The 27,812-nt window shown below is 42.1% G+C and overlaps 1 protein-coding gene across 3 annotated transcripts in view; it reads right to left on the bottom strand.

The window, feature by feature from the left end:
* LOC308107712 (neurobeachin-like) overlaps positions 1 to 27,812 on the bottom strand; it is a gene marked incomplete at its 5' end in the record, with an annotated part of 250,933 nt that overhangs the window by 143,198 nt on the left and 79,923 nt on the right. For all 3 annotated transcript variants that reach the window (XM_080460195.1, XM_080460196.1, XM_080460197.1), the window contains 5 exons: positions 9,483 to 9,651; positions 11,128 to 11,280; positions 14,625 to 14,733; positions 18,155 to 18,288; positions 18,374 to 18,571. In XM_080460195.1, coding sequence (XP_080316321.1) covers positions 9,483 to 9,651; positions 11,128 to 11,280; positions 14,625 to 14,733; positions 18,155 to 18,288; positions 18,374 to 18,571 — 763 coding nt within the window. The remainder of the gene's footprint in view (positions 1 to 9,482; positions 9,652 to 11,127; positions 11,281 to 14,624; positions 14,734 to 18,154; positions 18,289 to 18,373; positions 18,572 to 27,812) is intronic.

The raw sequence follows: 27,812 nt of genomic DNA, 5'->3' as shown, positions 1-27,812 counted from the left end.
GCAGTCTGAGGGGATCTTACCACACATGTAGATGGGCACAGTCAAATCACACAGGAGTGTTTACATGGCACGACTTTAATTGGACTGGCATTCAATCTGATTACTTATGATCCATCGAGCCACAATTTCTAATTCAAGAACATCATAGGGATCCCAGAAGTGTTCTTTTTTTCCCCCTCCCAACACCTCAGTTGTACATTTCTATCTGGACAAGATGTCAGAGAATCAGTGATTATCATAGGTGTCTCTGTGTGTGAGACGACAGACAAAAGAGCCAAAGACACAAAAGTGTCAGACGATAGATAATAACGACAATAGTCTGAGGCAAACAGTATGATTTGGCGGCTTGCGGGAGTTCTGTGGACGTCAAGAGGGTTCAGCGATGTAGGTGTTGTATAAATGATGACCAGGTTTGTTCATAGGATTCAGAGCTGTCATTTGACGATGCCGTTATTTTCCAGGTTAGTAGATTTAACCATTGTGTTGTGGATGTCTTGCCTTTATCTTTCTGGTCATGGTCAGTGCCAGTCAAACAAAAGGTTTTAAGTGATGAGGCAGCTGTGATGCTGAAGTATCACCGAGCAGTGCAACTGTTGGGCCGACGGGGACGCTGAGGCCGAGTGTCTCTGAGAATCTGCTCACGTCCTCCGACAAAAGCTTTCAGTGTGTTTGCAAAGTCAGAATGTGTGGAAATAATTATCAACATATGTGGGGGAGTAAATGCAGTTTTTCTAAATCGTATGAGCTCGAAACAAAACTCAACTGCAGCTACAGAGAAAAGCTGCGGCATTAAAATGATAAAAGATTTGGCAAATATGTCATATGTATTGCTCATCCCACAAGTGCAGGGATGTGCCTAGATCAACATGGGGGCCACAAAGTCCTTCTTCACTACCAGAGGGCTGCAGATCATTTGACGAAGTAGAAGAATTGCAGCAACTGACTTTAGGCAATCGAATGACTGTAAATCAAGCTAATTAAATCAGAATGCATGCATTGGCGTAATTCCTACCAAATGTTTATAGTTTCACACATTTAAGGAATAACTACAATTGATATTGAGTTATTCAGATTATATACCAGTTTTTATCCAAGAACTACCAGATTATAAAATATCTATTGACTTTAGTGTTTTATACTCCATCACCTGCAATCCTGTTCATACCTTATAATTTATCTTTTGTGTTCAGTTGTCAATCTTTTTACACTTTACATTAAATATTCATATTAGATGTACAATTTGTTCACTTTTTTTAAATCAATACACAAATGGAGCTGCACCTGTAATTGTATGAAACATTTAATGACCAATAAAGCAATTTAATTCTAGAACAAAGTGGTTAAACTGTCTCATGTGCTGCAAAGAATTCTCAAAGAGTTTACTTCTTAAGCACAGATGAGTTTACGTCCAATTTATTCACCTTCCATGATGCATCTAAAACTCGGTGTCTCTCAAAAGCAGCTTTGGCCACAACGCCATGCAGAGGAAGCCGTCCCAAGGTCACTTCAGTCCCACCTGCCCATCACCCTGGCCAACATCTCATTAAAACTATCCAGAGTGCCACATTAAGGTCACCACGATTCTCCGAAGTCAAAGCTCACATTGTAATCCATCGCTGTCACGAAGCTCATTCAGCACCTGACGAGCGGAGTGCTGTCAGCAGGTGTGTATACACGCTGCAAATAAAGCAGAACCCCTTGATATGACAGGACATCGATTAGCTGTCATATCAAAGAGCCGGGCCGAGCGTGCTCCACTCCGGCTGGCACAAGAACTCATTTAGACTAAATCAGACCTTAGCTGAGCTCCTGTTTTTAACCAAAAGATCCTTTTTTTTATTTTTTTATGTGCACTGAACAAACAGCCTAATGAGCTGCAGCAACAGGCGGATCAATACAAGACAGAGTATTCAGTGTAGCACATCAGAAATGACAGGGTATGGCATACATTACTGTTTAGAACAATACAACCCGGCTCCTTTAGTATGGCTGCATCACAAAGGCCCCATTTTGTAAAACCTGGTGTACATTCAAACCTTTCTCATTCATCCTCTGCAGACGGCCATTTATAAACACAGGAGGAAAATGCTTCGCATTAGCCGAGATACTGAAGGATGGTAACTGGGTCAAGCACAAAAGGAGGGAGGAAATCTGGTCACATTTCCACACGTTTTCCTTCCCCCCCTTGCAGACCGGAGAAACTCCAACCTTCACTCTGGCTGGACAAATGGGGACAGAGCCGTGGTGACAGATACAACGGCAGCAGACTCCTGACCATCTTGCCTCAGCGGCCGGTCAATGCAATCAATGCTGAAGCTCCCCGAGGTGGCCGAGGGACGGCGAGAGCCGCCGTATCCCGACACTGATTAATAGAGGGAGAGAGGAAAACCCCGGGCAGGGACACAACCTGACATGGGAAGGATGATAAGAGCATTATTACTGCAGCCACTGGATCTAAGTTATTCACAACCAATTATGTTCAGCAGCTCTTGTTTCTCATTCACAGATTGCTTCACTTCCTGCATCCCAAGGGCAGGAGGAGGAAGGCTTCATTGAAAAACGATTTATGTCCGAGGGATTAATGCGGGAATCTCATTTCATTTTAGGGGCGATGATAATGAAGCCATGACACACAACAACAACATGCGTGTCATTTACATGTGAAGGAGACAGGTTTAAAAGACAAAACTAGACAAAGCCATTTTTTATTGAATAAATCACTCATCAGCTCATAAAAAAACAGAATCTTTTTAATTGCGGCTTGGGTCCACTGGTCGATAATTCTTTTCATTACGTAAAGAATGCAAGTTCTGCTTGTTAAACATGGAAGTATTTCAGCTTCAGCACACTTGATTATGGCTCTTCATCATAGCTTTCTGCATAGATGGCATGTTCCTCCAGGACCCTTCATTTATGTTTTACAGTGTAAGAATACTGTGAAGGTCGGCATAGTTGACTTTACTTATGTTAGCCTGCAGTGCTAAGAACTATTATCCTGCAAAATGCAGTTTTTGAGAAAAACAATGCTGATAGCGTGAAACAATGTGAACATCAGATTAGGCAAGGCAAGGCAAGGCAAAATGTGTTTCTCTTGCATCATTCAGACACAAAGCCATCCTCAGTGCTTTACAAATAAATAAAAGAAATACATTAAAGCATAGGGATCAAGAAAGACACATAAAGGAGAACAAACAAAGCAAAAACTAAGTAAAATAAGTGAAATATATTATTTATGGAAGGCCTGAACAGATAATAGTGTTTTAATGCTTCAGCAGGAAGTTTGTTCCAGAGGAGGAGTGTCGGAGTGAAAAGCTGCTTCACCTTGTTTCTTCTCACTCTGGAAACACAAAGTAAACCTCCTCCTGAGGACCAATTCTATTATGGTCTTACTGTGGTTGTGGAATTTCAGGTCCGAGTCCAGAATCACACACAGATTTATTGATTTGTTGTCTTGATTGACACGGAGTTAAGATGAGTGCTGACCATTGAAGTAAGGTTTGAGCCATGTACTTAGTTTGTTCACATGGTACGACTCCAATCATCACTACCAGACAAAAAGAAATCCAATACGTCAACTGATGTGGGGCATAAACAGCCTCTTATTAAGAGCATAATGCTTTTTGGAAAGAGATTTATTGATAGATTCAGCAGAATTCAATTCAATTCATGGTTCAACCTTCCAAAGCAGTCTCAGTTGTTCAAGAGTTCCTCTGGAAAATATTCTCAGTGTAGAAACCAGATGTTGACTTCAAAAAAAGGTGTTAAGGTGAGCGGTAATAAGGTTAATTAATATACACTATGCCAAATATAACTATGAATGCAGTTCATTTCAGTGACCTGTGCTGTTAGTATAGTTTTCCATAGGGGTCCCCTGTAACAACCAATGATAATAATAATTGCCACTCAGGTCATCCTTTTGTCCATTTCTAATGTAATAAACTTAATAACATAATAACTTGTCAATAGTATAATAGGATAGATGAGCCATTGCCGTAAGGTTATTACATTGAGGGGGAGCATTACAAAAAAGTCCAGGTTTTCTACAGTATGCTGATGAAAAATAGGTAAAGTGGATGAAATAACTGTCATAGTCATTCATTGAGGGAACATACTGTGCAGCACCATCTTTCAATCATGATTGTAAAAAAAGATATTTTGCTATTTTATTAGATTATTGGCTTTATAAAACTGAAAATGGCCACTGGCGATTATATTATTGGAAAAAAAGGCACTGCTGCTTCAAACTGAAATATCTAATATCTACTAAAGCAAAGGCACAGGAAAGAACGTTATGATGCTGAAATTGTGGGACAAGAATAATCATGAGGAAGTTTTTAGTGATCACCTGGTTAGTTCAACTCAGACAATGTTGGTTTTCATGGGTCTGAAGCGCCGTTTGTTCATTGCAAGCTAAATAATCATTTTGGAGGAAGCTAAAGGCGTCCATTCATTCATTCATTCATTCATTCATTCATTCATTCATTCATTCATTCATTCATTTTCTTCCGCTTATCCGTTTCCGGGTCGCGGGGGTGACAGTCTGAGCACTGTTACCCAGATCGCAATGCACCAATTAAGAACCTTCCTGCAGGTGGTGAGCCCACGGGAAGGTGACGCCCGGCGTGGGACACGAACCCACTACCCCTGAGATTGTGAGTCTCATGCTCTACCAACTGAGCTAGCCGGGATAAACCAAACAAACTCATCCAGCAAAGCATTATTCATATCGAGAGACAGAAGCGGGTCAGCTCACAGCGTTGTGAGATTTGTCTTTTCCAAGCTGCAACAGATGCTGTGTGTGTGTGTGTGTGTGTGTGTGTGTGTGTGTGTGTGTGTGTGTGTGTGTGTGTGTGTGTGTGTGTGTGTGTGTGTGTGTGTGTGTGTGTGTGTGTGTGTGTGTGTGTGTGTGTGTGTGTGTGTGTGTGTGTGTGTGTGTGTGTGTGTGTGTGTGTGTGTGTGTGTGTGAGGCCGTGTACCTCACAAGACAACATCTTGAAGGTTTGAGCTGGTATCATTCAGAAGACCCATCCTGAACGTGATGGTAAACAGTAAAGTGTTCCAGGACCTCCTCAGAAGGTTTCACACTATCAGAACAATAAGAGCAGGCGTCACAGTTTCCCTTTACCTCTGACACGCGGCAGCTTTGTAAGACATGCATGCATTGACCTGTTAACAGTAATGATGCTGCTTCTTACATGAGATTAATTCATCAGCGTGACGGCACGTACAGAAATCAATAGGACCGGGGGCCTTGATCAGGTCCGGGTCCTGTGAAGCAGCTCTCCACGTCTGTCACTGGTGATAAGACAGAAGTGGCCTGAACTGACTGGCCGGGCGACGGTGCCGTCCGTCCCATTACTCATTATTTAGTGAGAGTGAAGCCGAGTCGAGACGGAGACACAAAGAGAGCGATATAGATTGAGACAGATTACGTGTTGGCTTGCGCCTGAGGGAAGCTGAGGAATGAGCACCTGTCTGTGAGCGCCGCCACTGATTCTGCCTATAAACCAATGATGCATTGATTTAATTTGATAGCACTCTCTATTAAGACCCGAGGAAAAGAAAGAGAAAGTCGCCGTGGGAGAAGAGCCGGTTTAAACGTCCTCGCTGTGTCCTATAATTGGACGCTTCATTATCTGCTTGGCTATCTCCCTTTCTGTGTGATTCTTAGGTCATTTTTCAGTTTGGAAAGACAGAGAATGAATAAAAAAAATATTACCTGACAAACTCTGAACCGATCGATGAAACCACGGTCACACGGAACGTGACGTGCAGCAGGACAGTCGTCCATTTAAAGACGTCGTCGCCAGAATCTGGGATGTTTTCCAAACCCGTTTACAATCAGCGAGGGAGTCAACAACAATCAGCACCGTAATTACACGTCCATTCCACTCCACATTTAGGGAAAAGCCCAACGAGAAAACACAGTGCAGGAACATGGTGAACAAATTCAGTTTGTAGTTCCGGATGTGTAAGTACACATCGCTGCAATTCAGAGAAAAGAAATAGATTCCTGCATGTCTCTACGTCTCAGTTATTGCAATCTATACTTTGTTAAAATGTAAACAAAGGAAAGAGCCAAGTGTTTGTTTTTATTTCTCCAGAGAGATTTCTGGGATCCATACTGACGTTGTAATAAACAAAACCTGGACTCTGAGACGCCATCAAATACTCTTTGTGTTAATCTTTTCAGCTCAAACTGAATATTGATGTTAACGTTGTTCTTATTGTGCAAGTTACTGGGAAATTAAAAGTAAAATACATTGACAAGTGATGATTGAGTAGCAGAAAAGATCTAAAGGAGCTAATTACTACTTCCGAAATCTTATAGTTGTTTCCAAGGGAACCCGAGGGAAACCCACACACACAAAGGGAGAACATGCAAACTCCACACAGAAATGTAATTGATAAGGTAAGGTAAAGGTAAAAGATAATCTTTCCAATGAATATAAGAGGCATCACAGTGTTTAGTCGAGCATTTAACACAGAATAAACGACAAGGCTTCATTTTGTTTCACACGCCGACGTTTTGAAAATGATGTCCGTTTACAGGGGAAAAGTAAAAACTGCTGAAAACGACGCGACTGGCCTGCCAGGCCACGAGATGGCGCTATTGTTAGGCATAGAGAACAACGCTCTATAAACATTAACAGTGGGAGTGCGAGAACATTGGTATGATCAAACAACAGCACCCACTAGCAGCCCCACATGAAAACTACATTGTTTTCAGCGTTTCTGCCTTTTCCACGGAAATGGACATCGTCTTCAAAACGTTGCAAACTTTTCTGAAACGAAAACGCAAAAACGAAAAAGTCGAGTAAATGAGGCCTAATTTTATAGTGGCGATCACTTACTAGAATGATACTGTTAAAGGCAGGAACACTACAGTGAAAAATGACTGAACGTGTACTGTACAAACACCCAGTGAAGGAAACTCCTCTCAGCATTCAGTTAGTTGAGTTGCCATGCAAAACCCTACAGCCACCTACAAGTCAAGGATTCAAAAAAAAAAAAAAAAAGAGAGAAAGAGAGAGTGGTAAATCAAAAGCTCCTCCAGAACCTCTGCCCACTCCTCGCCGCGGGAGTTCAGTGCACTGGCCGCTTTCCATCTGACCCGCCTCACCTCCCTTATCTCATCGTCCTTGCAAAGATCACAAACACAACCCTGATATCCTTGATCCTCTCTCTGCCTCTCTCTCTCTCTCTCTCTCTCTCTCCCTCTCTGCCTCTCTCTCTCTCTCTCTCAGGGCAGCAAATCGCCTGGCAAAAAGTGGCAATCTGCTGTTTTCTGGCTGCAAACCATGGCCTCAGACACGGTAATGGCGTTCAGCCCAGCCACTTCATACTCTGTGAAACTACCGCCCTGCGCCCACGCTGTGGAAGACACTGATCGAGCCAGCAGAAATAAGTCATCATCGAATTACGGGGAGATAAAATCTACCTCCTCAGCTACACAGACACAGATTAACCACATCTAAATCTATTAATGAACAAAATCAACTTTTGAGTTTCCCAAAAAAATTAGACAAATACAATGAATTGCCTGGAAACGTTAACTCCAAACAGGCTGAGCTGAATTCATGATATAGGGAAGAATTAAAGGCCTTAGCATGAATAAGTAAATGGAAACTAATTAATGTCAAGAAAAGTGAGAACGGGCGGTCGGTGGAGGAGACTTACAAGTCTACTTGCTGAGCACATCACTTTAGTTAAACAGGTCAATAATGCAGAGATCTCACTAGCCAATCATAGGAAGGCATGCTGACACGGCGAAGACCACCGACTGGAGTTCAAACCAGGCGTCAGAAAGTGGGAAACTTAAGCCTCTTTGAGAGTGGTGCGCTTGTTGATGCCAGCAGGCTGATCTTTTTCACAAACTGCTGATTTACTAGGAATTTTCCTAACTCCCTCCAGGGTTGGCAAAGAACAGTCTAAAAAGAGAAAATACTCACGGAGCAGCACAACAGAGAGGAAACCGTCACTATAATAACCAACCATCACCTCTGACAGCACAACAAGATGTCTGGTGATAATTAATATCGACAACATTTAAATGGCGGGGTCAGGAATTACTGTCGATTACATTAAAATGAAGGAAAGTTTCTTCTGGGATAAAGTGTTACGGTACGTTGACCAGCCGTGGGTAAGACCGACAGAGTCCGGCTACATCCTCAAAGAGAAGCCACAGGCCACTACATCTCTGGGAAAACACCTTCAGGACGAACTGAACCCAATAAACAATAAAAGATCCTGTTCTGACGCCCGGCTCGTCTTGCTGGAGGTCCTTCAGTGAGTTTTGGGCATCATGGGACTCAGAGTGTCTCAAGCAACTGGGGACTATGTTGGCAGTACGAGGCCGGTAATATTGAAGAAACAGTCTTTGACTTTGACGTCACTAGCCCCTTCCTACTTCTTTTTTATTTCTAGCATTTATTTTACAGTGACTAGTGCCCAGCGTCTCGTCCAAGTGTCTCCCTGCTCCTGAAAATGTCCTGTCCTGCATGTTCTAGTGCTCGTCCTGCTGCAATACACCTGATTGAGTCTTTTTAAGGGGTTTAGAGAAGGTACAGTTAATAGATTTGAAAGTGTTATATCACGGAGACGTCCAGGACCAGGACTGGACACTACGTCCAACATGGCATCAGCATAGTTGTGCTTAAATTCTATGAAGGTCAAAACTAATTTACAATAGAGTCAATCAGAGTCACTTACAACTTGAAAACTGGTTCAGGAAAACGTCCTGAATGTGACACGATGAGCCTTAAATGATGCAAAAATCCTCCAACTTCCCATGGAAATCAATTCTCATCGTGCACGGTTAATAAATGTGAAGTTCACATGAGATAGACATTATCGCTGCTGCTGGCAGAGGTGAGCAGGAAAAGTATCTTTTGGAAGCTGGCTTGTTCTACAAGTATTACATCAGAACACAAGGTTTAACCTTCAGCGAGTAACTTTCATTGAGCCTTGGAGCAGCATGAACGCAGGTCTCAGAATCAATATAAAACAAGCCCTGTACTACAACACAGTTCATTTAGAGGGGGATAATGGATAGCAAGGAAATGACAGCCCAAGGACACTTTCCCCAGCAGCGCAGTTTGGTGACGCGTTCATTGTCGTTTCACAGACTAAGGATGCCAGTCATGGTACTGGCCCAGGTTTCTGAGCCCTCACACCCACACAGAGCTGGATGACAATATTGATATGGTGCGTCTGTCTCACTGTCATCTCCTGTGATGGCGCCGGTCCTAACAGCTGACAGGCAAAGCGCTTCCATGTGGTGATGAGTCATTTCAAATGTGGGGGAGCTGCTGCTTACTTTGATAGCAGGCTTCTGGCTGCACACAATGAGTGTGATTGTTCACTCTTTTCCAAAGCGCTCATGCTCAAATGTGTGAGAAACTGTTTCCATAAACAAGAATCCAAATCAGCTGATGTCCAATCAAAACTAAACGGCAAACTTCGCAGTAGATCATGCTCACCGAGGCCCTTTGGAGTGATGCTGCTGCAGTCTGCAGGGTTGATGGCCCAGTAGTAATACTTCAGCGAATGCATGAGCTGAAGCACCGTCCCCACTCGACGGATCGTGTTGTAGATGGTCGCTGTGCCGATGAACTCAGCGGAGAGGTAAGTATACAGAGAGAGCTGGACCTGCAGGGAATAAAAACACACACACACACACACACTATTACTTTCCTGCAGACTTACTCCTGAGTAAGACATAAAGACATAAATACTTTCCTCACACTTGTCCTATCGTTACATAAAACATGCCAACCTTCACAGTGGAATCGGGATAAAGGAAAGGAAGAACAGGGCAGCACATAACCATGAACTTCATTTTTTAAAAGGATTATATGATGACAGCTTGATCCAATTAGCTCGCCATTTTACATTAACTAAAACATTTTACTTAACTGAGCTTATTATACGAGCAGATGTACGTTAAGGATGACCACTCTGTGTTACTCAATTTTCTAATTGTTGCAGCTCGGCTGTGTTCAGCGATGATTAGCACGTCCTCTGTAATTAGCAGCAGACCTGATGAGAATTCCTAATCCCAGCAGAGTCACTCTGGCTCAAAACACCGAGGGCGTTTTTCTCATATGTCACAAATTACAGGATATTAATGAGTCCACTGTAAGTCATGATGTGGTTTAACTCTCAGGTAACTCAGGAACACATTATTGTTCTGGCAATTTCCATTAGAGGTCAAAGTGAAAATGTGATCGCAAATCCTGTTTGCCCACAAGGACTGAATCCAAGGTCTCCTGTAAAGATGAATATTGAATGCTGCTGTGCTGATTCACACAGCCGGGGCTCTCTAACCTGTGCAGCTTGAGGACAGGAACAGAGGAAATGTCCTGGTACGTCCTGGGGGAGGGAGCCGCTGCAGCTCCGACCCCGTGTAGCTGTAAAGTGCTCCAACCCACTTCATTACCTTGCTGTTTCTGCTGCTTTTTTCCTCCCTCTTTCTCTACGCTCTATTTCAGAGGAGTGTCGCAGGCAAGCCTCCAGACACTTTTGTATTTATTTCCTCCTTTTATTTATTCATGGCCTGGTCCCACCAGCGGCATTCCTGAGGCAAATGTATTTGCCACACAAACTCTGCTTCTTTGATATACCTCATCCCATTTTTTATGGATCATTATTAAAAAGAATACAGGAAAAAAAAAAAAATTACTGGAACAGCCAAGGTTTGGTCAATGTCACGCGTGCCCTGACCGCTGTCTGGCAGTAAAATGAACTAATATTCATTCAATTGACAACCAACTTAATGGAGTCAATAATGTTTTCCTTTGGCTCTTACTGAAATAAGATGAAGCATCAGAAAAAACAAGAAACACGGGTAGATAATTTTTCAATATGCTGCTATACTATACTGCTAGTTTGTTTTATTACCACCTACACAAGCACTCGCTGTCACTGGGAATGTTATCAAACCTGACACCTGTGCAGTAAATACTTGACAGCCTATTTCCATTCAAACACAGGCACGTGTGAGGATTTGCAATTTCCATTTTCATGTGTGCAGAAGCACCGATCATACAGGATTACTGAAGGCTTGCGTGGGCAGAAGCTCAGGGTGAGCGTCTGTTTGAGCCGGGGTTACCTGCCGGAGCTCACCTTGGCAGGGGTGTGGATCCAGATGGCCGCGTTGAACAGGATGTGGTCACACAGCTGCTTCAGCAGCGGAGCGCCGTGCATCAGGCCGTCCAGATACTTCGCAAAGGACAGGAACTGCTCTAATACCGCCCGGGTGATGTGAGCTCGGGACGACTGCAGAGAGGAGAACAAAGTCACTGCTCTGTGTGTGTGCTTATCTTTCCCATGCCTCTCGTAGAGCAACCCCCTGTGGTCGCTGTTTCTGAAATGTCTCTGCAATACCCGCAGGTGGAAAAGATACGCATGTCATAATGTGAGGAAAAACATCTGTGACTGTGTCATTAAGTTGGGTCACTTCAGGCTGAATAACAGGTAGAGGAAATAAACTTTGGAGGCAGTGAGCAGCGGTGCTGGAGAGCAGCAGTGCTGGAGAGCAGCTGATCGCTGCAATGCATAAATAAGTGACTCACATTTCAGAAACTGCCATTTTCAATCTTGAAGCCACTAATTTTACATTATAGACGCCACTGAAGCATACGTTTGAATCACATCTACAATCAGATGGGATTTTTTTTTAGGTTTCTCAGATGACTCCGAAATATGCATTTTACACAAAAATATTTCACAGGACATTAAAAAAAAATTGCCTGACAATATAAATATAATCATTGAGTCAAAAGATGCTGCATGAATTCATACTGACATTTTGGAAATCTGAGATCGACTACAGAGTGAAGATAGAAAGGTGCAACAATTCTAAAGACAGGCATGAAAACTGCAATTGTTCATGCATCATGTGCTTTTATGTCAGCTGATAAGCGTGTTATACTATCAAAGCCTGAACCTGAACGGGGAACACAATGTTCTACTGCAATTTAGTTATTTTCTCCTGACATGTAGATCAGGGATGGCAAACAGATTTTAGTTCCGGGGTCACATACAGTCTAATTTCATCTGGAGTGTGCCGGACTGGTTAAACAGTGCTATGATAACCTTCAAATTTAAACTTTTTCAATATAACTTTCCTATATTGTTTGATTGACTTGATCTGTTGTGATCAACTGGAACGCAACAATTCTTTTTGGACGTGACAACATTTTTTCTAAATCTGGAGTCCTGAGCTCCAAGGCAAATGGAACTCACCACGAGTACACGGGCTGTGCTCAGGATCCACCAAGTACAAGAGATTTACAGCCAGTAAATTCCTACAAATAAGAAATAATCTAACGCAAAGCACAACACTTTTTGTACTGTGCTTCCTTACGAAGTGTAACATCAGGTTTGCATGTTGAGAGCAGTGATGAATGAATTTTGTCAAGTGACTGAACCTTGAGAATAAATTACAGCCCATCGTCTTGACTTCACATAAAAGTCCCAGCAGAACCTGTACAGTTGGCCATCCTGCCTGCCTGTCTGGCGCCTGCTCTCCGTCCAGGTGGGGGATTCATGAGGGCGGATAGGAGGGAAACAAGTGAAGGCCCGGTAAGAACGGAAGGTGTGTTATAAACAGATAATGAACAGATGGTGCGATATGTGAAAGTGTGAAACCTGGCAGCAGCAACGGGGAGGGGGGGAATAAAAGCGACAGCTCTCAGGTGCCGATTCTGCCTGCCTGTTAGTTAACAGCAGCTGAAGCCAGCAGGCAGGCGAGTCACTGAGTGACAAAGTGGAGTCATTTCTCAGAGCTCCAAAAGAGCCCGCACACAGGGGGGCAGCCGGCTGCAAGATCTGCATCACAAAATGGGTAAATAAAGATTGATGTAGAAAGAGTGAAAGGGGCTTTGTTCTTACTCTAATCCCTGTTCTGTTAGAGGACTATACTACACCGTTAGATCACAAGTGTTAAGACCTCGGCGTTCTGTTTCATGTCTTGGTGGTTTATGCTGTCCCCGTGTAGTCACCTCATGTGGGATCTCTTCACTCTTTATTGTTTTCCAGGTTCATGTCTTTTCACACTGGTGCTATTATAGTTGTTGTTGGTTCACATCTTGTTATTACACTATGTTTTAAGCTCCACTCATAAAAAGAAAGGATTTTGGTATTCGGTAGATTATTTTTCACGACACAGGCTCGGCCCACAAACGCATGTTCCTTACAAATGTGGCGCCATTTAAAGGAAAATCAACTGGGTCAAAATCATATCAGATTTACTGCTAGAACATTGTTAAGTCATCTACAAAATACATTTGTGTCCCATTTAGTTATACTGTGTTTTTCTTCCCTGTTCATGTCTGGACCGAACCTTCTGTGTCAGCTTTGGTGGCTCTGCATCCTGCTCTGTGTCCCTCTTGTGTGGGGTCCCACAAGGCTCAGTGTCAACCCCCCCTTCTTTTCTCTTTGTACATGCTCCCACTTGGACCCACTCTCCGTAGGCAAGGCATTTCATTCCATTGTTATGCTGATGATTGTCAGATTTACGTGCCGCTCACAAAGAAAAAGACATGTTTGGCAAGACTATTAGGTCTCTTGATGACCTGAAGGCCTGGATGGCACCGAGCCTGTTAAACTCCAATAAAAACAAGACAAATGATGGTGGCATCACTGAGATCTACCCGATTGATCTGGGTTATTTTGACCAGTTTTTGAATTCAACCATCTTAAATCTTGGGGTGAGAATGGATCCGGACCGAAAGCTTGACAGCCTGATGAGAGCAGTTGTAAAGTCCAGTTTTTTACACCTGAGGCAGCTGGCCAAAATAAAGCCTTTACTCTCAAGGCAAGACCTTGAAGTTGCAGTCCATGCTTTTATTACCAGTTGGCTGGACCGTTGCAATGCTAAATATGTCGGGGGTTCGTGTGGCTTCCCCCGGTCACTGTCAGACAGTACAGAACAAAACCGCTCGCCTTTTAACTGGGACTTATAAACACAAACATATTTTACCAGTTTTAGTGTTCTTGCACCGGCTGCCCATACATTTTAAGATCTGTTTTAAAATCCCTTTATTTGCTTTTAAATGTGTCAACAGCCTTGCCCCATCTTACCTCAACGAGCCTATTCAATGAGCCAAAGAGAGCGATCCCTCGGGTCACCTGCTCATGAGAGTGCCAAAAGCCAAGCTTCAGCTGAGAGGGGGCCGCGGTCATTGCAAAGCCTGTATGTGAGGTTCATTGGTGGGCCTTGATTGACCCTCGGTTTGAATGTGACTGTGTGTGGTTGCCTGTCTCTGTGTGGTTGCCCTTTGGTGGATTGGAGAATGGTCCAGGTGTATCCTGCCTTTGCCCATAGTTAGCTGGGATTGGCTGCAACGTCCCGCTACTCTGCACAGGATTAATTGGTATAGAAGACGGATGGACGGATGGATGGTAGCTCTGCATGCCACAAAAAAGCCACCAGCCTAGAAATAAACTACATCATGTAGCATTGAATACTGATGAATTATTCGATATGTTTACTTCCTGTTTCTCATGCACCTGAGAGCATCGAACGATGCGAAGAAGTCAATCGTACCTTAAGAAAGTGAAGTAAGAGCGGCGGTGCTTGTGAAACAGTGATGCCATCCTTTGGGCTCCCTACATACCTTCTCCAGCAGGTATCCAATCACCAGGAAGCCTTTTCCTCCCAGCATCTGCTCCTGCATGGCCACTGAGCTCTTCAGCAGCTCCACCAGAAAGGCCAGAAGAGTGGCACTGCAAAAAATAAAGACAGGAATGAAGCAACCGTCCACTCACTCAGGTGATGAGCAAGCTATTCTCTTATTCTGAAAAACAGCATGAACACCAGCCGCCAGGAGGCTGAGTGACGATCATTTCCAGAGGATGTCAGCAATCAGCTGGGAATGCTCGATCTCCACTATCATCCCTCTCTCATTCAGGAAAAATAGCGGGCTTACGGGGTTCTCAGGCAGCTCCGAGTGGTCTTTGGGGGTAACTGGATGTGTACATCTCAGCATGTGAGGTGGGAAAGGAGGTTTTTTTTATTCTTCTATGTCGCGAGGCTTTACAGTGGAAACCTTTGGCAGAGTGACAGTGGTACTTGGTGACACTTCTTAATCGGCTTTTCCCCACATCCTCTAGTGGTTTCCACTCTAGCACAACAATCGCAGGGACACAATCACTCCTGAGCAGGCTTGCTGGTGCAGCCCGTATATGCACACAGACCCATCCAATCAATGGTAACTTCTATGTGCAGTGTGTCTGTTTGTCTGCTGTGTGCAGCTGCTTTCTCACTGCAGTCAGGGGGTCAATACACCAGACTGCTGGAGGTTCAACTCTGTGGGCTTTTGGTTTATGCTCTGATCCTTCAAGCAAACACAGAATCCTTCCAATTGGAAAAACGTGTTTTGACTCACGGTACATCATTGCTTCTTAAGAGTTACAGAGTGCAGAATGAAATGTGGGGAAAAGTGTCTGCTTTGTCTTTGGGCCACTTTTGCCTTCAGTGATCGTCACAAAGGATCATCTGTATCTCGCTCTGTCCACGGCCTCCATGTCCTCCTTCACTACATCCATCTGAGGTCTTCTCCTCCGACTGAAGGCTCCGGCTCAAACATCCTTTGTCCAGTATGTCTATGATCTCTCTCCAGTCCATGTCCAAACTGTCTTAATCTCTGACTTTTACGTTTAAACTGTTCAGCCGTACCTTTCCCTCTGATATGTTCATTCCTATTTCTGTCCATTCTGCTCACAAAATTCTCAGAATCTGCCAACTGGAGCCTTCTGCCTTTTTAGGGTTCTACAGACTGTGATATGTCTTATCCGTTAGCTCTTATACTGGGTAAAGGAAGATTTCAGAAACTGCATAATATCATACTCCATCTAATTAGAGGTAACTGCTAAAATATACTTCAATACACAAGATTAACAATATCATTCTGTACATCTTCTACCACTAGAGCCTTCAGAAAAGAAAAACTCAGAGTTAAAAGAATACTGAGGCCCCATTTATATCATAACATTGTCAAGTGAAAACACAAACCCTTGTTTGTGTTTTGGATGTCCGTTCACACAACAACGTGCTCGGAGAAACCGAAAACACTACTTTCTGAAAACGGCTGCCAAAGTGGAACTTTTTGAAAATTCTCTGACTCTGTCGTCGTGTAAACAAGCAAAAACGCAACTTTCTAAAAAACGCTCGGGCTTCGTCTCTGTGTGGACGGCAGGATTGCTGCTCCTGCACATGTGCACCATGGCCATAATAAAGAGTTCTGCTGTACATGCAGGAGATGGACAGCAATGGCTTTTTGTCTCAGACTGACAGGATCACATAGTTTAGACCATACCTCTGTCCTCAATCCATAGATCTGACCTTATCTCATTTTATCTCATCACTGACCCCTCAACCTCCACTCTCACGCTGGCTGTTTATATTCTGTCACACGTCAGGCAGAGTGTTTATTAAAATTCATCAATTTGAGGGAGGCGGATCCGCAGGCTTTCTGCCCTGGTAATAGTGTAGAATTGCTTTGAACTCCTCAGCCCAGCAGGCTTGGGAGGGATTGAGTCTGAAAGCCACGGCAAGGACAAAGCAAAATGTTTGAGTTCCAAAGTGTAAACCAGCGACCCCAACAGGCGAGCAGAGAGAGAGAGAGAGAGAGAGAGAGAGAGAGCGAGAGAGAGAGAGAGAGAGAGAGAGAGAGAGAGAGAGCGAGAGAGAGAGAGCGAGAGAGAGAGAGCGAGAGAGCGAGAGAGCGAGAGAGAGAGAGAAGAAGAGCTGAGATGAGACGCTTTGGGCATCTGGGATTTGTGCTGTTGTGGCCACTCCAGTGTCCGTCCATGTCACTGAACTAGCAGTGGATTAGAGCTGAGCTCAGACTTCATCCCGGGGCACAGCTGAGGAGCTTTGAGACGAGTCTGAACCAGGGAGTGGTAATAAGGAGAAATACCCTCCAGCTTCACTGTGACCGGTGTCTGACACAGGAGAACAACACATGTCCACCGTATTGTGGACGCTGAGACTTTGTCCTCCGCAGACTACATTCTATGTCCCACGCAGTTTAATGAAATACCTGCTGCAGCGGTGATGATTCCTCACCAGCTGCACTGTGAGGAGAACTGTCAGTAATCAACTGAATAATGGTGATTAGTTTGTTTTGGAAAGCTGAAACAGCTTAACGACATTCCGATTAGAAGAAATTGAATGTTTTGCCGACTCAGACACTTTAATTCATGACTATTTAAGATCTTTTCAGGAATATTTTGAACACATATTTTCACATAACAAACATCTGACAGGCTGATGTTGATGAAATCTACATTTATTTTGAGTTTTTTTGTTTTGTTGAGTTTTCTTAAATATGATTGAGTGACCTTGAAGTGCCTCCCCGAGGGGGAGTTTCTTTTTCTTTTTTTTGTGTGTCTTGTTTTGCTTTGTTTTAGTTCAGTTTATTTGTTACCGGTATCAGTGCATCCAAAGTAAAAATTCTGATATTGAAATGACATTTATTATACTTGATGAAGACTTTGGATGTTTGGTCAATTCTGTATATAGACATTTTTTCTTTTCGCAGGCTTTAACAAAGTCATTTGTTAACCATGGTTTGCTCATTTGCTTTCTTTTTTTTTTTTTTTTTTTAATTATGCCTATAATGTTTTTGTGGACAATGTCGGTTGCAACTTGTCAAACATGTACTCACAAATGTATTGCGTGATTTATTGGCATCCTTTACGTAAACCTCCTGCTCATGGTGTTTCAAAAGTTCTGCTTTAAAAGCCACAATTGCCTCTGGAGATTTATTTGCCAGTTTGTTTGTGTGCACATTTGTTCTTGATTTATTAAAAATGTGACGGTCACTCACGTCAGTCAATAAAAGTCTACTATTGGTCCTTAAATTCCACTTAGGAAAATAAAAGAGCCATAAATGGAAAATGCAAGAGTTCATCACAAAAACCAAAAAACGTTTTTAGACAATACAAGTTTTGACTTTTTAAAATAGTGATTCAGTCATGTTTTTCAATGATGAGAAACAAATAAAGATGCACACAATAACCAGAAATGAATCATAAAGAAATCCAGAATTCAGAATCACGGCTCCAAACTCACTTCATCGGCATTTCATTAATATTCATTACAGTAGTGAGGTATGAGCTTGTGCTTGCTATTTAGACTTACCAGACAGTCGTTTCCACCTGACAGTCGTTCAGCTGATGATAATCCAGCTGAGCAAAGAGGGGAAAAAGCACCTGGATCCCTCCGATGGAGTGGATTGCACTGTGGATGGAGTGTGTCACCGTGGCCTTCACGTCCTGCCAGGAAAAACAGAAAACACACCTTGAAGCTGATTACACATCAAACCCAGCCGTTAAAGAATCAATACACGAAGCTACTGACCTGTAGCATGAGGGCGTGTGGCGAGTGCACGAAGATGGAGGCGTTCTCCCGTGGCGACGACTCCAGGCAGAGCTGTGCGTCCGTGGCCTTGGCGTTGTATGTGAAAGCGATGGAGCTGGCCAGTTTACCGTCGTATAAAACCTGTTTGTGGTGCTCTGCTAGGTGGATGTCACTCTCTGATTTGAACTTGAAGGTGCTCTGTGGAAGCAAAAAGAAGAAATGAAAGAAATAATGTAACTGTGGGTAGCATTACTTTAGTGCTGTCCATCTCCAAACTCATCTCCACGGTTTCTTCCTGAAGAGGGAGTTCTTGAACTTCTCTCCATGCGAGGGAGTTTTTCCTGGCCACTGTTGCTTGTTACACCTGCTTGCTTTGGAAGGGTTTAGTTGGGTCCTGTTGTACTCTTATCATTGTAAGAGCGCTTTGAGATGTTTGTTGATGTGATTTAGCGCTTTACAAATAAAATTGAATTGAATTGAAAATTATATATAAACCACATAAGACCTAAACACTTTTTCAAATTTGCTCCAAGTAGCCAAGCTGACATTCTAAGGGTGAGTTCACTGAGTAACGGAGAAGTTTCCAGTTCCAAGTGGAAAGAAAATATACATAAGCTCTCTAACTCAGAACTTCCCAACTGGGGAAACCTTAAAAGTTGGTTAACATGATTATTCTGTGAATTCTTGTGGTGGTGAGGCTTGTTGTCATGTGAAGATTTGGAGGTTTTTCTCATGTCTCATTACTGCACACTTATTTTTCATGGAGGATTTCTAGGCAAGCAAGAAAGTTAAACTACTAGTTTCCACCACAAAGTGACTAGAAATGTCAAAGGTAGTCATATAAGTTGATAATATATAACATATACATTTTTGTTCCTTCCTTCCTTTGATGTTGATTCTTTTTATCATCGTGAAGCGGATTTCACCGATCGTTGGCTTGTTCATCCACTAAAAGGGAAAGTGAGCTGCTTGAGACCGTCGTGAGCCAGGTTAGTTATAACCCACTGATGATGTGTTGTAGCAATAGTAATCAGATTACTTGGGCAACAACACATCACAGATTACTGTATTCTACATAGATGTCACCAACGGAGCTTGTGGTACAACAGCACTAAACTAAAGCAACGACAATGTTTTCAAGTGAAAATGCTAAACTTCTGTCTTGGGTGTCCGTCTACATGCCAGCGGCGCTCGGAGCCACTGAAAACTCAACTTTTTGAAAATGCCCCAACTCTGTTGTCGTGTAAACGGACAAAAACCACAATTTTCTAGAAACGCAGGCTCAGGCTCCGTTTCTGTGAAGATGGAGAAAACACTAGATGGACAATAACAATCATGGCGGCCTCCAGAGTGGCATGGCTCCCGGTTCATATTCTCCTGGGACTTCTTCACCGGTCTATTTCTCGCCATCGTTAGTGTTCGTACTGTTCTCTGCATGCATGTATTCTGCCGTTCCCCGTTTTCATCGGGCATCGAGTTCGAGATGATGGCGTGTAAATGCAAAACTTTTCTGAAAAGAAAACGCTACAAAAACGAAGCATTTTCACTTGAACCTTCAAGCCTCAATGGTAACAAGCAGCTTTACTGAGCGGGAGGTTCTTCTGTGGCGTCGAGGACCAGCTTATCTTTGTCTCTGTGTCACCAAAGACTCGACAGAACCTGCTGGAGATGATACCGACACCCCAGGGGCCCTTTTCATTAGAAACTATGAGACAAACTCAAACATTTCTTTTTCAGTCATTTTTACAGCATACAGTTAGAGTGATAGATTGAGTCTATCACAGTCTCAAGAGTGTTATCTTTTAATTATAACTTGATGAGAAAAATATCCATTTAAGGAGGAAACACTGAGAACGCCGCGCCATAGAGACAATCCTGAAAATGCATTTTGGCTGTTGATTAAAGCCGTCCTCTTCTTTTCATTCACTCAAAGGCCAGAATGTTTTTCGAGTAACGCAAACCAGCCTTGACACAGTTTACCGTGGAGTGTGCAAATGAAACAGGAGCACAGTGTTTCATTTCACGATAAAAACAAGATCAATTTAAAATGAGAAAGCAAGAACACCAGCCAGTGATATTTAATCTTGAAGAAATAAGAGAAGTCAACTTCTATAACGTATATATGCAGACATGTGTATATACTTCACACTAATAAGTAACTCAGGGTTGGATTTCATCCTGCACATCTTTTTAACACTGTAAGATATTCCTGTAAACAGCTGTTGGATCTATGATGAACTGGATGAAGTTATCTAGTTGTTTTTAGTAGAGTGAGCAGAAATTCAACTGTGAAAAGAAAAATCAAGTGTGTCTGACGTGTAGAGATTTTTAGTTTTTTGGTTTTTGTTTTAAAAACTGAGAACAAAAATCGCCATTTGCAATAAATCCTCAACGTCTGCTCGCTTCACGGATGTGGTCCGTACAGATTCTGAAGAGTCAGAAATTCTTACGTTCATATAGAAAAATCTTCCTCTCGTGTTTCTAGGATGTAAGATTGTATTTTTTATTTTTCCAATGAGACTTGAAATGAATTCTGCACTTTTGTTCAGTTTGCTTGCACATCAACACGGTGTCATCATGTCATTGGTTCCAGCTCAGATAAATGTGTACGATATTCTGAGCTTAGTTTTGAGTTTATATCTTTAATCATTGTATAACCACGTGGGCTCCTGTTGTTGTTTTGCTGCCCACTAATTCAGATTGATTTATTTTATGTAAGGGGACAGTTGTATGTTCAGTAATGCTGTAAAGTGCATTTTCACTATTCCTGCAACTAGAAACAGTTGACAGTTACTAAGCATTATTTATTATCAAAATGTTCTGCAAATATCCAATACGGTGTATCCCTCCTTTTCAACTTTTATTTTGGTGGCTCTTTTTTGACTTGAGGTAAAACAGTTTTTTTTTATTGTGTTTATGTAAAATTAAGGAGTCAGGTTTTGTTTATGTCCTCTGGTTTGATTCATTTTGTGAATAGATTAAGTTAGTGTTCAAAACAAGAGATCCCATTTTGTTTGTTGTTTTGTCTTTCACCTTCAGATGTTGATATTTCAGTTTGAGATTCTTGCTTCTGCGTCTTACTTGTAAATAAACCACAGGATCTTTTAGAGAGAAAGTGGGATGGCTTGTTAATATAGGAGCGTTCTCATACTGAGACCAATACATGGATCCCAATTTCTTGCCATTACACATTTTTAATAAGATAAGTCAGAGTTTTGCCCCTGAAGAGAAGTCCTGTGCTCTTTGGGAGTATTTCACGTTAGGGATACAAGAGTGCGAGTTGGTTTTATTTTGTAATTTTTCCCTTTGGATGTCAGAATGAGCTTGCTGGTAGCTGACAATCTTCACCATCTACTGCAGTACAATGATCAGGAAGAAAAAAAGCTGTTGAGGAAGATCAAAGTTGCTTTGATACGGCGGATGATTGTTTATGAGCATTAATTCAGCCGAGTCATTCACCAGAGCCGGTTTCTGGGGAAATTTCAAGCCGAGCCATCACTCCTGAATCCTCACAGGAGACGCACTGAAATTAATAAAAGAAAGGCTTTGTGTCACGACTGATGTATTTTACTTATCTATAATCCATTTCGAAGCATATAAAGCTTTCTCTCTTCTCTGGAGTTAGTGGGGGAGCGATGGCAGGTCCCATATGACAGGAAACAAAACAGGCTATAATTACAAAAAGAAAAACTACTAAATATATTCCCACCTCAGAATTATACACCATGATAGCAAATTCCCAAAACACTGATGAGCCATAACATCACGAACAACCACAGGTGATTATCAGTGTATCTCTGGGTGGTAAGTGAATATTGGTGTCACAGTTGATGTTTAGGAGTTTAGGAGTAGGAAAAGGGTCAAACGTCAGGATTGTGAGCAACTCCGACAAGGAGACAGCTGCAGGACTGTAGTTCTTGTTGCAGGTTTCAGTATCCATCAGGAGTGGAGGAAAGAAAGATGGTGAACCGAACCACCTTGAAACTTATTGAAATTAAAGGAGCTGCTGTTAAAATATTCAGGCTCGATACTAAAACACACTTTGAAGTATTCTTGATCCACAAATTGATAGGATAGTGGTGTTGGAGCAGCAAAAGGAGAAAAGCACAATATAAAGTGAGTGTCCATAATGTTATTGCTGATCCGTGTAGGTTGATGTGATGCGTTTGTGTTGTTGTTGGCGGGAACGGCAGACACTGGTCTACATAAGTTGCGTAGGTTTGCTTATGCAACATAAAAATAAAAATAAAAAACTTGGGAAAGGGTTTTTACACGTGTTAGATTTGTAACAGATTTGAAATGTTTTGAAAATGATGTCTGTTTTCACGGCAACAGCAGAAAGACTGAAGACAATGCAGTTGTCATCGAGGACCACTAGTGGGTGCTGTTGGGTGTTTTTGTAATAAAAACACAAACACATGCACAGAGAACAATACCTTATAAATCTTACCAATGGTGAGCACACAGACAATCGTATGGACGCACGACTAAACTGGATTTCTATTATAGGAAACTGAACAACAAAACTTGTTATTGGCCACTGGCTCACACTTGTGCAGAAGAACTATTTGCTACGGCCGCGGTGACCATGTGCAGTCGCAGCGTTTCCGCCATTTACACAGATACGGAGCCGGAGCCAGAGAATTTTCATCCATTTACAACAGCACAAGCATTTTCTTAAAGTTCCACCTTGGGAGTCGTTTTCAAAGAGTTGTTTTCAGTCATTCCAAGCACCATTGTTGTGTAAAAAGAAGCCAAAACACAACAAACGTTTTCTGTTTTCACAACAAAATGTCGTGGAAACCGGACCTCGTATCAAATGACCTCTTCCAAAAAAATAAAAATCTATTACATTACATTACATTATATTACATTACATAGGCCTTCTTGGAACTATCTGTGGTCAGGATCTACCGAAAGTGGTCGAAGGAAGGAAGCTTGATGAAGTGGGAACCAAAGACTGGACCATGTTGTCCAAACAGACGAGCTGATAACTTTGACTCATTTAAAAAAAAAAAAAAAAAAAAAGAAGCAAAAAGTACTTTCAGGATATAAAAGAGTATTACAGTTTGATGCATACGTGTGCATCAAAAGAGAAGACCTGAAATTTCTTGTTACAAAGTTCTGTCCCCTTAAGACTTTTTTGGAAGGTTTACTTTAATATCAATGCAACAAACACTATAATCTTTATTCTATTTAATTCTAATCAGGTGGTCATATTGTTTAGGCTGATCTGTAACTGTGATTATAGCACCGACTCTATAGCCCACATGTTTAGTGTGTCATTTCCTTGTTGAAACTTGGAGACATTTTGAAAGCTGCATTAAAGCCGGTCAGTCAGTGGCTCAGAAACATTTCCATTATGGCTAACATAACAAATTACTAATCAATACCAGACTAGTCCTAATTTACTCAATCAATTAGCTGTTGACAGATGAGCTGAATTAATCTGTCAGTAGAGTGTGAGTGGAATATGCTTAATACCAAAATCAATTCCTCTAATCAGGAGGGCTGAATTATTAATGGAAGGGAGACATGCTTTTTCCCTTTCCTCTCCGACTCACGAGCCGCGAAAAGACTTGGAAGAAAAAGAGGCGAGGTGAAGAAAGAAGCATCTGTAGAAAACTACAGTATGCGCTTATGCAACACGAGCAAACAGGGTTCATGCACCTGCTGGAAAGGCATCTAAATCTGGGCTGCTTGTTTTCACTGAGCGGATAACAAAGGAGCTGAGTCAGACCGTCTCTTCTACAGTCATTGTGTTTTCTCTTCCAAGTGCCTCTCAAGTGCAGAATTTTAAGTGGGTAGCATCCTTTCAAACCAGCAACATGACAGATTCTCTTTCTTTTTTTTTTTTTGCACTGAACATTTGGTACAAATAATGCAGAACAAGTTGCATTGTTTTAGATTTGTAAGAGTAATTTCTTATTTTCATCCAGCTGTATTTGAGGATCGCTCACACACGTCGTATGGAGACGGTGGAAACGCTGCTACTGCACATACTTGACGGACAATAACAAACATGGCAGCCCCCATAGTGGCGTGACCCCCAGTCCATACTGACTTAGTAGTTTTATAATGGACAGTCTCTCATAATAACAATCCAACATGGCCGTCTGTCCACACCAATGTCCTTGGAATCCCATTGTTAATTTTCATAGTGTATTGTTCTCTGCGTGAATGTGTGTGTGCTTTCATTACAAAAACAACCAACAGCGCCCACTAGTGGTCTGGCATGTGACTCATGGTTTCAGGCAGCGAGTTGTCCATCATTTAGATGGAAAATTTTGGGAAAAGACGGCCGAAAAAATAGCGACCGTGTTGCTCAAAGCGTCTAAAATATGTATATAATGTCCATCACTACGTCTAATTTTGCCTGAATTCATCTTTTGTCGCTGAAATATAGCGAATTATCGACTCACGTTCACAACTCGCAACTGACTTCCGGTTCGTATTACGCCCGGTGACGAGGGCCGTGATTGGACAATTGATACCATGTGGTCTATACCTTTTGAAAGGCGGCCTCTGATTGGTTCGTAATTAACTCATCGTGATGGCTTCAAATGCTGAAGCAGAGAGGAGGAATTTCCTCTCCAAGATGCTGAGGAATCCACACAGGTGGTATTAATTATATGGACCTATGATCCATCTAATTTTTCACATCCAAAATGAAATGAGAAAAAGAAATATATTACTCTTAACAATCCATAATGGACACCCATCATGTTTGGGTGGACACCCAAAACACCAACTTCTTCCTAAAACCATGATGTGACTACATAATTTACAGTATTCCTTCTCTGTAAACAAACATCGTTTTCAGACAGTTGGCGTGTAAATATGAAACTTTTCTAAAACAAAAATGCAAAAACACTGCTTTCTCACGTTGTCGTGTCGTATAAATGGGGCCTTAGAGGCATTTGCGAATGTTGGCTGGTCTTACATCACTTTCCTCACTCCAGCATGATATATATATTTCTTGAGGAGGTCCTGCAAGTGAAGGCTGGAGCCACACTTAATGGCAAATCTCCTTCCTGTAGAGATGATAAAATAAAATCGCAGACGAGATATCCGGCTCATCTGCTGTGATCAAGTTCACGCCGCAGCGATCATGCATCTCATCATGTAGTCTCTAACATCCTTTAGAAGTTCCCACTCGCCGAGCCCAAGTGACAAGAAATAACAAGCTTCAGTGCCCTGCACTTTTGTATGTGCCCCGCTGCAGAGTGAAATAATGATCTTGTGGGTTTCGCCCATCAAACCCTGCAGCATTACGGCATCTTTCCACAGAGCAGCAAGTCAGAAAGAAAAATTAGAGCACCGACGCCGGCTTCCTCTCCCAGTGCCAAAAGGTTGTTATGGACCAGAGGCGACACTGGACATCCCTGCAAGAACCAGAGCCAGGACACACTCTTATCAGCGGCCAGCAAGGAGTTCCTATTAAACAGACACATTTTTGATGTTCAAAGGTTATTAAATATTTTTTTTTTTTTGGTATATCACCTTTACCACATTAAGATCAACCTTTTGGTCGGTGCATCCTCCCTTCTGCTTAATTATCTCTACCACAGGGGGGATCGAATGTATCTCCTGTGCATCTTGACTGAAACTGATTCAAACCGGAGAAAATACATCCCATAAAAAACAAAGTAAACCAGAGCCGTCACCTTTCACATGTTGCTATGAACTCTCTCTTTTTCTTTTTTTTATGAATAATCACTTAATGACATGCCGATCAATATGAACATCCATCTATTTTGACTGATTCTCATTCAGGAGGCGGCGGCACCAATACTAGTATTTGTTATCTGGTGCGATGCTGCAGGGAGTACTTGCAAAAGATCCCCGATGCAACCCAGAGAGTACCATGTGATGTCATCCGTCAACAACGTTGCCAGGGGGTAGACAAGAGAAGATGAGATGTGATTGGTTTGGAGTCTTCAATATTAATGGAAATGAGAAAAAGTAAGACAGACTGTAAATTATGTTCTGATCAAATCTAAAGAGGAGGAGAGAGACAGTTCATACAACACCAGCAACTTAATCACCACAGACATTTCAACCAGCAGCGTTTGCCCGATGTCGCTCATTAGATTAACGCTCAGTGGATCCAGCAGGATTTTACTTGGAGCCGTGCTACATGCTACATGCTACATGCTAAAGAGTTGAGGCTGTGCGGAGATGGATCACAGCAGTTTGGAGTATGGCGTATTAACTAGTTCATAAGTATTTGTACTTGGTATTGGCAAGTAGTTTAAAGTAAGCACTCGTACTTATACTTTAAAATAGTGATTCATCCCTTATTCTCATGTTAAATTCTAAATATTTATATTGTACATACTATTGTTAGATAAACCTGTCCTTGATCGCGTATCACGTCACGTTAAATTCAGTGTCATTAATCTAATCAGACTGAAGTTGAAACAGAAGCAACTTAAAGAAAAACCCAATGGTTGAAATATGTCAGAATAATTAATATTATCAGGTCATTAAAAGCTAAAGAAATGAAATGAGAAGCATTGAGTGAAATGTGTGATACGATTCAAAAACATTTTATAATAATAATCACAATGGAGATGATGACGACAATAATAACTGTTACTAGAATTTTTGTGTTGTTTTTTTTTGACTTGGATGTTTGAATATACAATTCTCTGGCACATTTATTATTTCAGCGTGAATAATAAACGAGTTCAGCGAACAAAACAGTTGGTAAAGAAGAAGGAAAAAAAAAATCTGTTGGTGTTTTAATAGCTGTAATTTGAGCGTGTGGCCGGCAGAATTTCATCAACTCGTTTAAAAGGAGCGGTTATTCTTTTGTTTCAGGTTCTCCACTCTTTCACTTAACGTTTGTCTGCGTGTTGCTTCACTAAGAGAGAGGGAGGGTTTAGTTACTCATGAAAACAGTCATGGGTCCTACTTTAATCACATGAAAACATCAAAACACAGGGGTTTTTGTTTAGTTTAGTTTTTTTTCACTCGATCAGGATGTTGTGATCCTAAAAGTGCTTTTGAGGCCAAAATGTTCTCAGACATTCTGTATATACTGCAGGTATACACACACAACTAGATGATTTGTTTCTCCTCCTGACCTGATGCTCACATCCAAGTCTAAAATCCATATCTGCAGCATAACAGCAGAGATCCAGAAGAAGAGAAATGAGTTTCTCCAACGTGTTTTTCTCTTGGTTCACTGTATGAAGGCTGCACGGAGCACTGTTGTGCTTAACTTGGAGGCCGTGTGGAGGAGGCATGTCTAAAATCATGCTTAACAGATGAACTGGTGACTTTAGGGCCCTGTTTACATGACGCTTTCAAGCGAGAGCACAAAACCAACCTCAGGGTCTGTCCATACAAATATCCCTGTACTCGCCCATCGGTGATGTTCAAGAGGATTGTTCTCTGCATACATGTACGTGAGGTTTCATTAGAAGATCAA

Source organism: Lipophrys pholis (genome assembly GCF_963383615.2).
Source record: "Lipophrys pholis genome assembly, chromosome: 3".
NCBI classification, from domain to species: domain Eukaryota; kingdom Metazoa; phylum Chordata; class Actinopteri; order Blenniiformes; family Blenniidae; genus Lipophrys; species Lipophrys pholis.
The sequence above is the reverse complement of the archived record's forward strand: the minus strand, read 5'-3'. Positions and strand labels throughout refer to the sequence as shown.